This window comes from Coenobita brevimanus, chromosome 92 (genome assembly GCF_032717465.1).
Source record: "Coenobita brevimanus isolate Jiangsu-jjx chromosome 92, ASM3271746v2, whole genome shotgun sequence".
Lineage (NCBI taxonomy): Eukaryota > Metazoa > Arthropoda > Malacostraca > Decapoda > Coenobitidae > Coenobita > Coenobita brevimanus.
In genome coordinates this window covers 7434514-7452658 of record NC_137045.1, presented here as the reverse complement: position 1 = coordinate 7452658, position 18145 = coordinate 7434514, and the positions used below count along the sequence as shown (strand labels likewise).

The following is an 18145-nucleotide window of genomic DNA, read 5'->3' as shown; positions in this document are numbered from 1 at the left end:
ACAGGAAATGCTAGTTTACAGGTAGCAACTGAACTGGATTATGCATTTTTCTGTAATTTACTATGCACTTACGATAAATGAACATCAAACAAGTAACTTCTCATTGTACCTGATAATTTCTTTCAGCTTCCCACCCAAAATGGACTGCTCATGATAAGTTCAACACAGTACTGTATATTTTTAACTGCCTATCTGCTTCTGATCAAGTAACCTAAATGAACATTCAATGTGGCTTATACTCTCCTACCTGACAAATAACTAATCCGACACTGCACTCCTAAGATCTAATAGCAAATGATCCTTAATCATGACTTCCTATGCAGGTCCAGGCATGCTATTGCAGGCTTATTTTGGACACAGGTCCAAACAGTCCACTGCAGGGTTATTCTGGCCCAAGCTACTCACAGTAAGCAGTCAGGTCAATTCACGTGTGCCAGACTAATGAGCTAATAATTCTGTAAGACATGTTGAGTCCTTGTGTAACCAGGAATGGTCAGGGTGGGGTTCAAGAAAATTTGTCTGATCATATTCAATTAACATAATTTTGTGTTATTCACACTGAAACACATTTTACTGTATTCAAAAGATTTAAGGATCATCAGATCCATTCAGGTCAGTGGGTGGGAGTGGGGGGTGGAGGTGCAGGATGGATAGGAATGGGCTGGGATGATGATGGTTGGTGGTGCAGAGCAGGAGTACACTGAAAATGTTAGTGCTTTCAGTTCAGCAGTACTGTTCTCAAAGAACATGCAAGCACACAATATGTCTTGATTCTAATGCCCTTAGCAGTTAAAATTAAAGAGTTATGCTCATAATGTGAAACTAAATCATATGCAGATGTTCTTTTTTATACAATGTTTTGCGTGTAAAACATTCAAACATAATCCCATCTTTTATAAAATAGACAGACAGAAAATAATGAACAAACAAAATGAATATATCCTTGGGTTTCATGTAAAACAAATTTTAAGTAAGGTACCATAAAATTATGGCTTCAATTACTTTTGCTTCAAAGGTGACCAAGACTTCTTAGATGTCTAGTAACTTGATTTCCCCTGACATGTGCTGTGCTTAACCTACTACCACTACTATTAGTAGTAGTAGTAGTCAGAATTCATTATCTTCAGTAGTAATACGGTAGTAAAAAAAAGATTTAAAACAACACAATCCAGAAGTTTAAGCCCCATATAAATTTTCTATAATTTGTTTTATCTGATGTTTAATCTGCCTACAGTATTTTAGGTTCTTTTACATATATGGCAACTTAGAACTGAGTAAACACTAAAAAGGCAGTTCTTGAAACAACTAATATTCATTCCCAGTTGTGTGACCTGTAGTAATTGTACATAGAAGCTGTAGAGAAAATGAAACAAAAGTGAAGTTCTCAATATTATTCATATAACTATGATATCCGTTACAGAAAATTACTGCGTGCATACATGATTTAAAAAACGAGGGGTGGGGGGGGGGGCCTAAGACGTTTATCGGTGTGGTTATTTCCTTTAAAAATTACACACAGTATCCTTAATCTCCGTAAAGACTGCTTTAAAAACCTAGAGTTTTCTGTATGCACTAAGGGCTCACTACCTGCATATCAAATCACACAGGTGTATTATATGGAGTCTTCTCTCTCTTTTTTGTTTCTTGCTCTCACCTTGGGTAACTCTCAATTTACCTTTAATGTTGATATGTTATCAATCCTCTATTTTCTCAAGCAATATTCTTTATGTATAATCACAAAATATCTGAATTCACAAAATATCTGAATGGACTTTTTCAGCTGATATGAACATATGGAACTTAACCAAGTATTATGAAATACATAATTTTTTAACCATCAAACTTTAGCACCATGACTTTTGGGCACCATATAGCTTGGGCACTGTGAATTTCTTAGACCATCAAATTTCACTACCAATATTTTGCACAACTATTATTATTCGGCACCATGAAACCAATTTTCATTACCCGAAATCTAGTTAATCAAGAACTATCAGCATTATAGCAGCTTTGATGCTGTGAATTTATGCCTCTTCCTAATTTATCACTTTACCTCGGCACCATATCTCCTGGCTCATCATATATCCTTTCTGGTATAATTTCATTGTTCTTGAGTTACCATTTACTTTCCCAGGAAGATGAAAGGATTCCTACCCAAAGGGTAATTGAGGTTTATTGCTCACATAATGCTGTCCTGGGGCAAAACGAGTTTCTAGTCATTCTTGTCCTATATTCATTAATCCTTTCTGATGCACCACATACAGTACCATGTCTTCCTCATTAACTTGTCACCACATTTCCTGGTACACTGTTCATGCTCCATGATCACCACCACATACCCCTTTCATGATGAAAACCTTCTCTTAATCATCAGACAAGTCATAAGACTTAGAAATGTATAAGTAGAAATGGATTAGTGTATTAGAAAGAATGGTACTATCATGTGAAATTGTTTGACAACAATCTGCCAGCATTATGTTCATTTACATTTCTCTTTCCTCCTTGAACATCTGAGTATACTTCTTTATACTCTTCTGTCATGTACTTCATACTGATCAACATTTCCCTGCCACAGCTGGTAGTTAACTTTTCACCATTATAAAGGGGACTGAAGGAGACTGAGTGGTGGATAAAAACATGCAAACAGTCACTGTATAAATGAGTTGCAATAGATGGAGGACAGGTGGTGAGGAGCTATCAAGGAAAATGGATGGTGAATTAGACAATGTGTGCTGAACCTGGAAGAATTAGTGGTGAATCAAGACGACTTTATAATATACCAGGAGACAGATGCAGAGTCAATGAGTGTGCATCAAGAAGTTTAAAAGAGCTCATTATAAACAATGACTGTTCAATCAGGAAGTTCAAGTGGTAAGTAAGATACAGTTAATGATGAGGTAGACAAGGTTTAGATATAACAACATGTCAGGGCTAAAATTATTAATGCAGAGAATTTTGATTCAACAATCCCTGACACCAAAAATGCATTTTGCCAAAAGCCGTGACAAAAACATTATGCCACCAAAATATCATTACAATATATACAAAATTCTGAGCCAAAACATCATGGTGCCAAATAGTCAATGTCAATGGTACTGATACTTTAGTGTCAATGTATCAGTCTGCCAAAAATTCAATTGCAAACTGTCTGGTGCACAAGTTCATAGACCCATATTTAACATTTAGGCCAAATGACATCTTTCATACAACACGAGTGTGACCAATGCTCCAAGCTTCAAAAGGTCTTGACAACCACAGGCCATGCTGGATTTTTAACTGCATATAATATACTATAGGGGAATCTAAATTCAAAACAAAGAGATCTTTCTTACTTAAACTTCCATGTTTAATCTTTAGGATAATACATAAGAAAATTCTCCATTAATCCTTTCAACCTGGACATACTTCTTAATATACTCTTGCAATCTCCAGACTGTTTTACTCAACTTACTGTTTTTTAACTGATACAGCCTTTAATAATGCCTTCACTGACAAGATGTTCTCTTATAAGCTGAATAAAATCACCTTGTGGCTGCAAGAATAAGATGCAAATGATGTACTCCATCTGAAGGGGCAAAAGCATGTAAGAACACAAGAATATCTCATTACTTGATAACAAATCAGTTAAGTCTAACACCAATAATATAAGCATCTTAACAAATGAAGAGTCTGTACACGCATCCTTCACTTTACTTTTGGGTTAGGTTGCCCGACGACAAAATGTCAGGTGAATTAACACTAAACAAAGACATTACTACAGAAGTTATTTGAAAATTTACTGACAAATCCTGAGGTTGCTCTTGGTGGCACTTTCACCTTAACCATGTCCAAAACCAACCTATACCAAGTTCATAACCACCAACAACATTACACGCTGCCACCACAAAGTATGGCAGATAATCATAAAACATGATGTCAATATTGTCAACACACCAAGTCTACATGGCAGTACTTTATATATATATATATATATATATATATATATATATATATATACTGTATATATATATATATATATATATATATATATATATATATATATATATATATATATATATATATATATATATAACCGGTATATAAAATATACATATACATACATACATATATATATATATATATATATATATATATACACAAAATAAACTGCCATTCAGAACCGTAATACATCAATTACATTTAGCATAACTATGGCACACTGGTTCAGAGTGACGCAACCTCTTGTCTACACGATAGTTATGGCTATCATTCCAGTGCTAGTCAGCAAAGAATGGCTCCTGATAAAACCAAAGTGTCTTCAAAACACTCACTACAATTGAACATGGGCACCTAATGCCTCTCAGTTTGCTTTTGTGAAGCAGAAAGACTTATTTATTTGGCCAGGTAATGACATTTATGAACAGTAAGCAAGCACTCCTAGGAAAATTCTTGAAAAAACAAGAGGGGGGGGGGGTGAATTTTTGGTCAAGTATTTGCACAATGGTGGCAGATAAGAGTCTATGTATAGCAGCCATGTTCGAAACACAGTTTAAGATTGGAATGTCTGATTTATTTATAAAAAAAAAAAAAAAAAAAACCCTCCCCCAGCTAGTGTCAATGAATGATGGGCAATGTTAACCAGAGAAGGACTGGCCATAAAAAAATTAATGCGGACCGATTAACATAAAAGTGATGCCAATGCATGATCATTTCTAAAAGAAATTCTAAATCAATAAACTAAAATCCCATTACTCTTTCTACTCTCTCATGACTGGAACAATAAATTCCAGTATCTTAATCCAGTTCATGTTACACTACTCAGCTACAAGCGAGTCATATGAGCTTTGAAGGTTATATACCAATAACTCATGACTGGGTCAGCTCAAGTGTTTTTCAGCACGTTAAATGATTTTTGTCAGTCAAGGGAGCCATAGGAGTCTGTGAGGGTTAAAAGCTAACAAATAAACACTTCTCAGTTGCACGTCTAACATCAGTGACTTCATATAAACTGATAATCTTCCCTCAACCCAGAGCAATTTCTTGAATATACATTTCCTTGTAAAATTACTTGTCAGAGTAAAAACAACTTATTTGTTATATGAACCAACTAGTGATGGAAAAGATGAACTTTATTTGTAGCTACGTTTTATTGATGAAATTCTGCGACAAGCCCAAGTGAACAGTACATACATAAACTCTTCCCTTAAATAAATGCTACATCATCACTGAAGTTCCCAACATCTGCTTTTCTAGCTTGTTGTGCACTCTATCGAACATTAAAAAATCTGCCAGACAAGCAATGCATGTATGGCATTTTTTTCTTCAACAAGAATGACTTCAGTACAACTAAAAAGGAATTACTGGGGAACTGTGAGGTGAAACTGTATACCTAATGTACAAAAATAACAATACAGTAACTTCTACCTATTAGTGATTATGATACTGAATCTTCATTATCAGCTACAATTTACAAACCTCTGTATAAGCTAATTCCAATTCCAGAACGGTTAATAGTACTATTAAAGAATGCAGAAGATTCTTTGAAATCCTTTGAAGTATTTTTGTTAATGTAGGCATGATTTACATGTAATCTAGATAGTATCTGTGCTATTGTAATACATGTGTGATAATTTCTCAATGATCATTTTCAGAAACAATGTATGCCAAAAGCAAAATTAATTTATTAACAGCAATCCAGCAGTGAGCTGATTTCCAGCTCACACTGGATTACCAATACATTCTATTAGAATGTACTTTTCATAAATATTATGAACTTCATGACTCAATTTAATACCCAATCCTAAATTTACGTAAAATAAAATACCCATCATCAATACAGGTAATGTCACTGGACATAAAACACTTGCACATTAACTTACTTGCTACAATATACTACTAGGGTCGATATAAAGAACCCCAGAATTGAATACTTTTCATACTAATGAAAATCTACACCCTATTATCCAATCTAAACCTTGAAAAACTCCATTATATTGTTATAAAACTAATAATGAAGTGTGTAGTAATATTAAATTTATATTGTACCTTAAGGGTGAAGTTACCCTGCTCTCTGGCACTTACAGGGTCACAATCTCCTGCAAGCCTGGTAATACTACTGTGGTGGCAAATGATGCCCACAGGCTAGTGTGTGTGTGTGTGTGTATGTGTGTGTGTGTGTGTGTGTGTGTGTATGTGTGTGTGTGTGTTGATTATGAATAATGGCCCTGGGCAGTCCTAGTCTGCCTGCCCCTAGGTGGCTGGCATGGTCGGGGCGGATGCCCATGACACACTGCCTGGCTTAGTAGCGAGCCCTCTTGGCCGGGCCGTAGTCATCGTGGTCATTGCGTCCCCAGCGGCTGCGACCTGGATCTCGGCCTCTTTGGCCAGCGTAGTCTAGCCCTTCCTGCTCAAAGTTACGCCCGCGGTTGAAGTTTTCCAGGAAGGTGTTGGGGTCCTAAGTGAGTGGGTTTGAAAAAAAAAAAATGCAACGTAATGAAGTTTCAGACGTGAAGTAATGAACACGCAAAAATGATGCTATATTCCTTCAACTGACATTTGGCTGTCAGAAAAGGATCCTTATATCCACCTCTGCCATATGCTTGAAGTCTTTCAAAGGGTCAGTCTGACCAATATTAAAGAACTTCAAGATATTAAGTCGTACCTGCAGCCAGAAACATCTGGATACACCAGCACAAGCATCCTCCTCCTTTCCTTACTCATCCGATTAGGAGAATGCTTTCCATAAAATCTGCACCCCATAAATCTGCACCCCACATTAATATGACGTGATAAAACTGCTGAATAATAAAAATAATGATTATAAAAATCTATGTACCATAATTTCCCAAACACAATCGGCAGTAAATAACGTGCTGTCAAAGTAACATAAGTGTTACCTTAACAAAAGGCACAATCTCAACTGGGCAGAATGACCCATGTGAGTTAGTAAAGTACTGTACGGTAATTCTTTCGTTCAACTAGTTAAAGATTTTCATATATAAACATCTCGTTTTATCAACTGTCTGCTGATATACTGTATATGTATACAGTATATACACATATAAATCAACTGTCAACCACCTCATACACTGATGCAATAATTATGTAACTGGTCTGGCCAGTAAGGATGAAAAGCCACTTTAATCGGGGACATTTCCTCAAATCAGTTAATATATAACAGTGCAAAAATGTTATTTGAAAAACATCCCAAATGTAGTCATTTTAAATCCAGTATCCAGCAGTGCCTATGCTTCACTAATCACTATTGTTACTTGATAATAAGTACTGTATTATACATCCATTTTAAGTTTGGTGAATCAAAATTTTCTTTATACTCTTCACACTAAAATATTTTCAGGTACTGATCACTTCATATTTAAATAAAAAGTTCACAGTGTTTAAAGCTGTTGGGATGGTTCATGCAAAAAACATCCTATTGAACGGCTTGAAAAATTCAATCACGGTGATACATCAGAAACGGAGTACAGTACATTATTCAAGCATGTGCATGGCAACTGGGCCTCATGCACGTGTCCAGCGCCTAATAAATGTAGCCTGTCCCAATGATACACCCTATCTGTCAGAGAGCACATCTAAACTTACAGGGGGTCATCCTCCATAACTCTTCAATACAGTAATATCAAATATGTCCTTGTTCAGGAATATAAAGAAAATTAGTGGTTACTGATATCGTGCCTGATGTTGTGCCTTGCTAAAGAACAGGTGATAATTTTCAAAATCTGAAAAACACTTAATGGTACATTAAATTAAATGTTCTACGAAAACAAATGAAATGCACTCAGAATGAATATAAACAAGGCAGCCCTGAAGAAGGCTGCATATTATAATTAAATTTTCTTTTAAGATACCAGAAATTAAGAACTCAGAACCAGTCCTAGAAAGTAAAAGTTTACTATAATCTAAGAGCAGCATGCACTTGCAACAAATTCAAAGTAATGTACAGTACTTAAGCAGAAAAATTTTAATATTAAATCAATTCCCTTATACAGTACATATATACAATCAAGTGTTTTCAGAGAATACTGTAAGGTTTATTTACTCCGCTTCATACATTTCTCTTCAAACAACGCTCTTCGTACAGTACATTCAAAAGGAGTAGTATATGCTTGCAGAAGATTCTAACCAATGTCAAATAAAAAGAACCAATGAAAAAAAAAAAAAAAAAAAAAAAAAAAAAAAAAAAAATCCCACCCCTGAAAAGAATTAAATTGGACAAAATAAATAATTTAAAATCATACTAACATACTTCAAATACAAACTCGAGACCTTATGTCAAGGAGAGAAAATAAATGCAAAATGTTTAACAAGAGTGAAATATTCACCTTGCTGGTGTCTTGTTCATCTTTCTCCTCTGCTCTGCCAGGGGTGCGATTGGTGGAACTAGCATGGTTGGTGGTCTGGTGAGTTCCACCCCAGACCGTGAGAAACAGCGTCAGTGTCAGAAAGAAAGGCTGCTTTAGGGATCAATTTGTGTTACAACATGCACCCCAGCACACTCACATCTCACCTCTAAAACCTCATGCCTCCCACAATGGCTGGCAGACCACCAGACACTCCACGATACTGTACCGCACAGTTCTTCAGAAGTCGTGAGTACTTGTGCTATGTGCACAATACTGTACAATTTTACACAAATTACAAATAGTGTACTTAGTTTTTATCTTCCAGCTGATGACTACAGTAAAATCCCCATTACCCAGGAAGCTTAAGGAATTTACCTTTCCAGTTAACAATTTTTCCCAGATAACTGACATATACTTTTATACACAGTTTATATCATAGCAGTATATACAGTACTCACCACTCATATCTTGGGCCACACTAACAGATTCCATTTGAAACATTACCTCCTCTTAAACACACCCCATAGCTGTAACACATTTGCTTGCAGTGTCTTGCAATAGTGCAAAGTGCGCAAGTTCATTTTGTTAAATATTATTCGTTATTTTGTTCACTAAAACAAGGAAAAATAAAGAAATAAATCTTGAGAAGTTATTGGTTAACTGGTGGTTTAGAAAGAAGTGTTGCACTGTACTGTAGAATTATTATGACCCCTGTACTCATAACAGCTATGTGTATGGCTGAGGACTGCCCATTTCTTCCTCACCTGACCACCAACACTCCACCCCTCACTTGTAACTCAGCTGTTTTGCAGAAAATATAATAAATACATAGAACATGCAAGCTCAGTAATTTTGTCTGACAACACAAATATTCATTTCCATCAACTAGATTTTCTCTACTCCGCTAGTGCGAATGCGTTCTAAAAATTTATACATCTCATGAATGTATAAATTCATCTTAACCCTTTTGTTACCAATCAATGGAGGCTGCGTAAAACCGCGAGCGAGCACCTGGGACACAGTCCCGGGCACCCAGGGCCACACACTGAGAGATCCCCCCCTGTCACCGCACTGCTCCTGAGGACTTGATAGTTCATACACAATGTATCCTCACACCCTTACATATGCTTCAATATATATATATATATATACCTGTATATATATTTTTTAACCATACCTGAATAAATGTACTTGATGATGGTGTTGTAAAATAAGATCAGCCGAATGTAAATTATGCCTTAATTTTTTTTTTTTTTTTTTTTTTTTTTTTTTTTTCCTGTAGAAATATAATTTTCAAGGTAAACACTGAGAAAAAGGTATAGGGAATTTATTTGACTACCCCATTCCTAAATGAGTTGCACTGGTTACCAGTTAAGGCTAGAAATGAATTTAAACTGTCAAGGTTCTTAAGTTTGGTGAAACGAAGTATCTTGCTGAATTGTTAAAACTCCCATCGGCACGCCCGGGTGCAATGTTATGCAGTGAAGATGACTCCTTGTGTCTTAACGAGCCTGAAGCCATCCACCAGTCATCTTTCTCTAATTGTTCTTTTGTGTATAGAGCCCTAGATTATATAACAGACTGCCACTGTCCATAAGACAACTCTCTTCTGTTGAATCATTTGAGACAGCTGAAAGCCTTTCTTTTTTCAAAATGCTATGACCTGGAGAGACGTACTTTGATGGACGAATATAGGGTTTAATTATGGTCATTTTCACGTATATATGATGTAGCTTGTATTATGTATGAGAGATGTCACAATTCTTGTAATTGTAAAAATAATGTATGTGCAATGAGTGCTAGTAAATTCCCGAAGGAAGAACTGGTGCTTTGAAAAACAAAAGACCAGATTATTACAGTATTATTATTATTATTATTATTGTTGTTATTATTATTATACATTTTAGTGTATAAAGAATTACTGTAGGTCATTTAGGGCTGATTTTACGATGCGCGAAAGGATATTATTTTATGTTCAAGCAAGGCTCGTAGCACATTTTGACTGGGGAAGAGGGGTGACACTGGGTGTGGAGTGGGTTGAGCGCGGCGGAGGGATACATGGGAATGCAAGTAGTGCTCTCTTCTCATCCAGAAATGGACTCAAAATCATTCCATAACCAAAATAACAGGGGCCATTTCATTCGACGCAACTGGCATCGAATGGTAACGAGCGGTTGCAATGTGTGCAGAAGGAGGCTCCGTCAAATGGTAATTAGTGCATGAAATTTGCACTGCACTCATTAACACCAAAGGGTTAAAATGCATTTGCACTGACATATGAAAGCAAAACCTAGTTGACAGACATTACAGCTTATTTTGTTACAAAACTACTGTACCTGTAATTCCTATGCATTTATTTTATTATTTGCAGAACAGATGAGAGGCCAGTGAGGGGTGGAGTGGCAGCAGTCAGGTGAGGAAGAAATAGGTGGGCTGTGGCCATATATGGTATACAGCTGATGTAAGAGTAGGCTCGCTACATAGGAAACTGTGCCTACACCACACATTTTCGGCCGACAAAGAGTATGCCTTTTTCCAACATATATTTGTCTTGCTTTTCACGAAAAACTCCTTGAGCTTGAGTCCCTGGGACTTGATATAATAAACTGTGATATTTCCTACATTAAACTCTATCACTGTCCTATAATGTTCACCTTTTTCAAGTCTTGTCCAGCTTCTGCTTCAAGGTGATCACAATGCACTTTAAGATTTGTTTCCACACTATGCATCACAGAGTGTAGAAATCACCATCTATCGTGACATGGCAACACAACAACAAGAGTGCTTGTCTGCTGACTGGTGGCAGTAAGCAGAATTGTGATCTGTGCAAGTATGGAGGGTGACCAAACTTGAGGAGAGGAAAGAGGGGGGAGGAGGGCTAGGAAGAGGATTAACTGGGAAATGACCATGACTGGAAATGCTTTCACTTCACACTGCCAAACTTCACCCAGTCTCACATGACACATGACTATCCAGTGCAGGGGCAGGCACACCAAGTGGCATGCACCATTATATTTTTATCTATATATCTGCCAGTCAGCAAATTTTCCCAGCTATCTGATACAGTGATTCCATTATCTGGATATAAGATATCTGGGACTGTACTGTAATTCCCTCCCTTCTGTCCAATTTTTCAATACCAATGTATACAAAACAAAATACTGTATCTTGAGATGCAAGAAAGTAATCTCGCTCTCCCTCTCACACTCGCATGTGTGTTCACAGCATAGAACTTAACCCAAGACCTGTTAATGTGTATGTGTATAAAACTGAAGAAGGCTAGCTGAAATGAGGGTACAATACAGTAATACAGTGGCCTCTCATCCAGTACTGTAATTAGACCAGTGCTGTTCTTCGATCAGATGACATTGCTGTATTGGACCAATTCTGTACTATCCATCCATCATCCAATCCTACATTGCCCCATGAGGAGTGTAGAAGCCCGGGGCTAGGCAGTTGGTCCCGACATTTAAGATGAGAGTGACCAGCCTCACTCATCCCTGAGTGGCAATACATGAGCAATCAACCCCAACCACCCCTTGGATATAAACCTTCACCGGCTCAATCCGATTGGAGTGCAATAATTACCCACTAAACCACCAGGCGCCAAAATATGGTTATATGGTTACCACCCACCGTAGTAAATGGTTTCCTGGTGTACGGGAAACCATTTGGCTTGTCACTCAGTGTAGAGTCACCCACAGGCAGAAGGAAGGGGAAAGAATGAAGGAAAGAAAGACAGAAGAGGGAATGTAAAGTCACCTGCTGGCAGAAGGACAAGGAAAGAATGAAGGAAAGACAGAAGAGGATGGAAGGAAAGAAGGATGGAGGAAAGGAAGGGACAGACACCCGACAGCAGCACTACATCGAGTACTAAACAAATAATAAATCTGATGGGAAGTATTTACATCAGACGAGGCTAATGCATAAGTGTCATTAGAATGCTATAAACAATGGGGCAAACACGCAAAATTGCAGTTTCGTATGAATAAGGACAGGGGGGAAAGAACACATCCAACACACCCTTCTAAGGTTAGCACACAGGTGGAGAAGACTGATGCTCAGTGACATCACCTCTCAACTTCCCAGAATAACAGACCCCAACCCCCCAGATTTCATGGACATCTGTGGACGCAAACCATACATCTCTAGAAACAAATCGTACTAATATAGTTTTCTGTACAACCATACCCCGTTATCCGGTGCATCGATAGGCTGAACACAAGAAATAGGGGAACATTCCAGCAATCCAAACAATTTGAATGTCTGTCGCCTCACCAGCCCAACACCCCACTTCTCCCTAGGTTTGAATTAAGGTGCTCCTGGCCCTCCCATCCTCCCTCCATCCCCTCTCTTATTCCCTCCTCCCCCAGTCCCTCCTCCATTCCCCACCACACTCAGTACTGCCAGGCATGTCTCCCTCCCTGTCCCCGTACCCTCCCCAATTCCTGGTTGTCTCTATCCTCCCACCCTCCCCTCCCCCACCCCCACTTGTCTCCCGTGTGTGTGTGTGTGTGTGTGTGAGAGAGAGAGAGGGGGGGGGCTGTTTTGCTTTCTTGTCTCCAGAGAGAGAGGGGGGGGGAGCTGTTTGGCTTTCTTGTCTCATTGCCTGTCCCACCCCCCTCCCCCACCCCCACTTGTCTCCCTCCCCATCCCCCTTCCCTCCCCCACCCCCACTTGGCACACTACCACCTGCCTGCCTGGCTATCACTATCAGTTGACCCCTGAAGCAACTCAACACCACATGTCCCACCACTCTTCCCTCCTGCATGTGCTGTCTGATATGCCATTTTTTTGCAATAGTATTGCTTATGAGGATCATAACATTACCTACGATGTTTCTGTGTCAGTCTCTATTGATTAAGTAAGGTATATGAGAGTTTGGGTTTGGAATGCATCTCCAACTTGTCTTCAGTACCTGACATACATGCTAACCAAACACTCCACTGGTACACAACACTGCCGGATATCAGAGTATGTCCCCCCCCCCCTCCCCAATATTTTGAGTGTCTACCAAAATAAAGGTGAGTAGCACTAAAAAAAATGCATGTTGAACACTAGGCTGCCACCCCAACCCCCCACCCCCCACCCTTGCAAAAAAAAAAACTGCCTCTGATACAGTATATGAAAAACTGATACATGAATTTTCACTTACTTCCACTGACTTAAAAAAAAAAACACCTCAATATTTGAACCAGTATTATCATTTATCCAAACTCCCAATACATAATTGCATATATAACCACTAAACACAAATAGCGCTAAATATTCTCTCAAACCACTAATATGTAGCTAAATACGTGCTGGGCAGGTGCGCAAACACTTGCGCAAAGCGCAACTGTGCACCGTTGCGCTCTGGTGAATATCGTTTGCACATTGCGCGCTGCACAAGACCATGCACAATATTGCGCTTTTTGCACATCAAAAGGCAGGTGCACAAGCACAAAATTATTTGAGCTTACACAACTAAATTGCGTTTGCGTACCTGCCTTGCGCACCTGTCCTGTGGATTACACACTGCGCAATCCAAGGGACATGTGGTCTTGGGAGTTTCCCCTATGTCTGAACAAGGGATGGGGGAGGCACGGGCGGTCACGAGGGTTCTGGATTGCTGGGGGAGGCGAGAGGGACGGAGGGTAGTAGCATTTCTTAAAATGCTTCAACAGAGATAATGTATTTTAATATTTTTTAAATTATTATTATTAGTAAATAATACAGGTAACTCACACGGAACACGTGGGTTTCGTTCCTACCGTGCCGTGTTAGGTGCGAAATCGCGTATATTTAAACTACTCCGTATTTTGCTCCCTAGACCCCCCAAATGTGTTGTTTTGCTGTTATCTGTCACTGGTAATCACTAGAAAGCACTTTAAGTGGTTAGAAGGTTTATTTAATGTTATAACTCACAAATACAGTACTCCAGAGCAAAACTTCAACACACAAATACTGTACGTAAACACAAGGAAACATTCTGATGCCGATCATAGGTAATCATATAAATCAGGTTAACTGGTACCAGTGCTTTAACTTACAAGTACATACCAGAACAGTACATATTTAACTTAGAAGTGCAATACTGTGATATCGAATGATTTCAGTACATAATCTGTTAGGAATGGCTGGAAAAAAAAAAAAATGTTATGAATACATTTTCACCTTTTTGATATATGTTTATGGTAGTTTCGTGTTATTTTTTACATGATCGTTGTGCCCAAGCTTGGAAAAGGGAGCGAAAGAGTTGAATTTTCAGTCCTAAATGAGAAAACTGCACGTCCTCCAAGGCTAGACTCTGCCACGGGAGAATAAAGTGGAGGGTCAGTCCGATTAGCAATAAGGAAGTTGTCACAACTTCCAGCTCCCACACCACGAGAATGGCTAAAAATAGAATCGTAATGCAGTTTCAGAACTAACATTAAGTCTAATTATTACGAATACAGATACAAAGCAGAAATAAATACATTTACAGACGGGGAAAACGTACTTCTTCCGTCATAACATGTTCATCTTTCTCTATCATTTTACGTTCATCTTTATCATTTTACCTTGTTATTTTCGCAATATATATTGCTGTCTCGTAAACAGGGTGGTTGTTAGTGTTTTGCAAGGGAGGAAAAAGATTGTATTTTCTGTCTGGGTCGAGATAATGGGTGTAACTATGTGTGGTTAGGCATGGCCACGAGCGAAAAAATCGTACATCCACTCATCACGATAGCAGGTGGTGAACTGACAGATGATACATGAGAGGGTGAAGTCAAAGTCAGTCTCATGTCCCAGATTTTCGTTCAGTTCCCGAAAGTTTTCACAGTTTTCTACAAGTTGCACTGCATCAAATGATCCAAACCATTACAGCAAACCTGAGCAAAAAGGTAAAGATACCAAGACAAAAATGTATTTTTCTCTTATTATAAGTCTTGAACGAACAAACAAAAAAGGCAATATTCCGACGCCGATCATGGCTAATCATATAAATCAGGTTAACTGGTTACAAGGCCTTATTTAATGCTTTAATTGCTTACAAGTACATACCAGAACAGTAAATATTTAACTTACAAACACAGTACTGTAGAAAAGCAGTACAGTAAGAGTTTAACGAACAAACAAAAAAGGCAATATTCCGACGCCGATCATGGGTAATCATATAATTCGGGTTAACTGGTTACAAGGCTTTATTTAATGATTTAACTTTATTTAAATGCTTACAAGTACAGTACATACGAGAACAGTAAATATTTAACTTACAAATACTGTACAGTACTGTGGAAAAAACGAACAAATAAAAAAGGCAATATTCTGGCGCCTATCAGGTAAAGTGGTTATAAGACTTTATTTCTTGCTTTAACGTTATTTAATAGTACTTTAAGTTGCACATAAACTTACCAGAACAGTACAGTACTGTAAATATTTAACTTACAAATACAGTACTGTGCTACTGTACTCGGGAATGTCTCACTCACTGAATAATTTCCCGCCTAGATCGTCACGTAATCAAAACAAACCGCGTGCTGCGGTGACGTTCGAGGATTTGATCTTTCAAAGGCCTCTCCTGTGTTAATTTGTAGTTTTCATAATGGTTTTTTAATCTTACTTTGTCTTATATGTATCCCAGCCCTTACCGTGTATAATTGCGAGCGCGTTCCGTGAGATCGTGTTCCGTGCAAGTTACCTGTAATTTCAAAACACATTATTTATTTAGAGTAGCATATGCAGTTCCTTACAAAAATAATTAAAACATTATTTATATCAAATATCCACAGCCTAATAATTTATTAGGCTGTGGATATTTGATTTAAATAATATGCACTCTTTGTTCCCAGATTATATTCTGACTGGATATTACAGTATAACTAGATGGGCAGTGTCACAGTAATTCAGAAAAAATTAGTAAAAAATTCTCCAAAATTCCACTAGATTTCATGCCCTTTTGTTAAGATCTTCAAAATATAGTTAGACTTCCTGCCATTAAATGTTAGGCCAGTAACTTAAAGCATTCAATGCTAAAAGCCAAGTTGGCAATTGTGTTGCTATTGTCTTGGTGCCATGATTGTGGCCATACTTCCTTCAATTATGCTTGTTGTGTTTCTAAACATTATACAATACTGTACATGTTGCTGGTATTGCACTGTTTGTTCCCAGATTATATTCTGACTGGATATTACAGTATAACTAGATGGGCAGTGTCACAGTACACCCTCTCTTTGAAAAATGTTCTGATATAAGCTGGTCACCTAATTAATGAAGATTGTGGAGCCTGGCTCAGCAATGGCGGGATATCAGACTTAATGTTAGGTAAATGGTGTGTTACTGCACAAGCTATGATGTCTGTTGCTTGTACAATGTATTGTGCAGCCTTAGATGCTTACCCTACTACTTGGTGGTGGTGGTAGCAATCATCCACTCACCTTATATACTGCTGTCTACTTAAATCACTCTTTTTCTATATCTGCCCTCCTCTCTTCCTATTTCTCCTACCCTTCTGTCACTCTTTATTACTCTACTATTCATTTCTGGTGGCTCTACACTTTGTAACAATCCAAATGGTCTCCTGTAACCCAAGAAGACATTTACAATGCTGGAAGGTAACCATATAACCATATGAGGTGATGTGGAGCCTGTTGTGGGGCCCCAGTGAACTGATTGGAGACACACAAAATGCAGAATCCATCCCAGAATCAAACCACACACTTCCCCATATCTCACCACAGTGAAGCACTCTCTACCACACATCAGTTCACTGCACAGGACTGCCCTGCAGGTACAATTGATGGGTAAGCTCAGCCACACAGACTGGGGCTGATCTACAACAACTATGACTTTATGATGCAGGTATTGTGCAGCTGAAAGTAAATAATGAGTATATTTAACCATTTATGTACTTCATGGAAACTAAGTTGTTCAAAGTAACCACTATGGTCACTTGACAACCCCATATTATCCATATTCTAACCTCAGTATCCTGAGTATCACTATCCGAAGTAACTTTACTTAAACCAACTCCTATAGATACCAAGGAATGCCTGTATCTAGAACCATCAATGCTCCTCAGTACTGTACTCTCTTATAACAATGAAAACATCCACTCACTGTACTGTACATAATAGTTTAAAAATGAAATGACACAAATACCCATGCAAGTAACTCTTAAGGTGCTATACTGCAACATAATTTACCTAATATTTCAGTTATCTCATTATCTGCACAGAATCTATACATTTCTATATACATGCATACATACACACAAATATATATATATATATATATATATGAGAGAAGTGGAGGAACGATTGGGCAAATATGAATTGGAGCAGATGGGGGACGTGGAAGGTGTGTGCAGGATATTTACAGAAGAAATATGTGCAGCATGTGATGTGGTGTGTGGGATTAAGAGAAGACAGAGGGGTGTGCAAGGAACAGCATGGTGGAATGAAGAGGTGAGACAGGCTGTGGCACAAAAGAAGAAAGCATACAATGAATGGATGAGAAATAGGGGCGTGGAAGAAGTTGAGAGGCAGAAGAGAGAGTTATACGTAGAAAGAAAGAGAGGTGAAAACATTAGTAAGAGAGAGTAAGAAGAAAGCGGATGAGGAATTTGGAAGGAACTTGAGTGTAAAGTGGAAGGATTGTAAGAAAATGTTCTGGAAAGAGGTGAAAAGAGTAAGACAGGGTGGAAGTGAAGTTAGCAGGGGAGTGAAAGATAAAAATGGTAGATTGCTAGTGGAGATGTGAGAAAAAGTGAGCACATGGAGAGAACACTTTAAGGAATTGTTGAACACAGAGGATGGAAGTAATGCGAGTATAAGTGGCTG

General features: G+C 38.1%; 1 protein-coding gene across 4 annotated transcripts in view; it reads right to left on the bottom strand.

Annotated features, from left to right (window-relative positions):
- The window catches only part of LOC145412220 (uncharacterized), a 232477-nt gene that overhangs the window by 103548 nt on the left and 110784 nt on the right, over positions 1–18145 (bottom strand). The window contains exons 10-11 of one of the 4 annotated variants that reach the window (XM_080282150.1): positions 8322–8396; positions 4479–6433 (exon numbers count right to left, since the gene is read on the bottom strand). The exons of 1 other annotated variant lie outside the window; for it this stretch is intronic. In XM_080282150.1, coding sequence (XP_080138276.1) covers positions 6278–6433; positions 8322–8396 — 231 coding nt within the window. In that variant the 3' untranslated portion in view covers positions 4479–6277. Of the gene's footprint in view, positions 1–4478; positions 6434–8321; positions 8397–18145 lie in introns of those variants that run through there. 2 more of the 4 variants (XR_013899542.1, XM_080282151.1) reach the window with 2 other exon arrangements.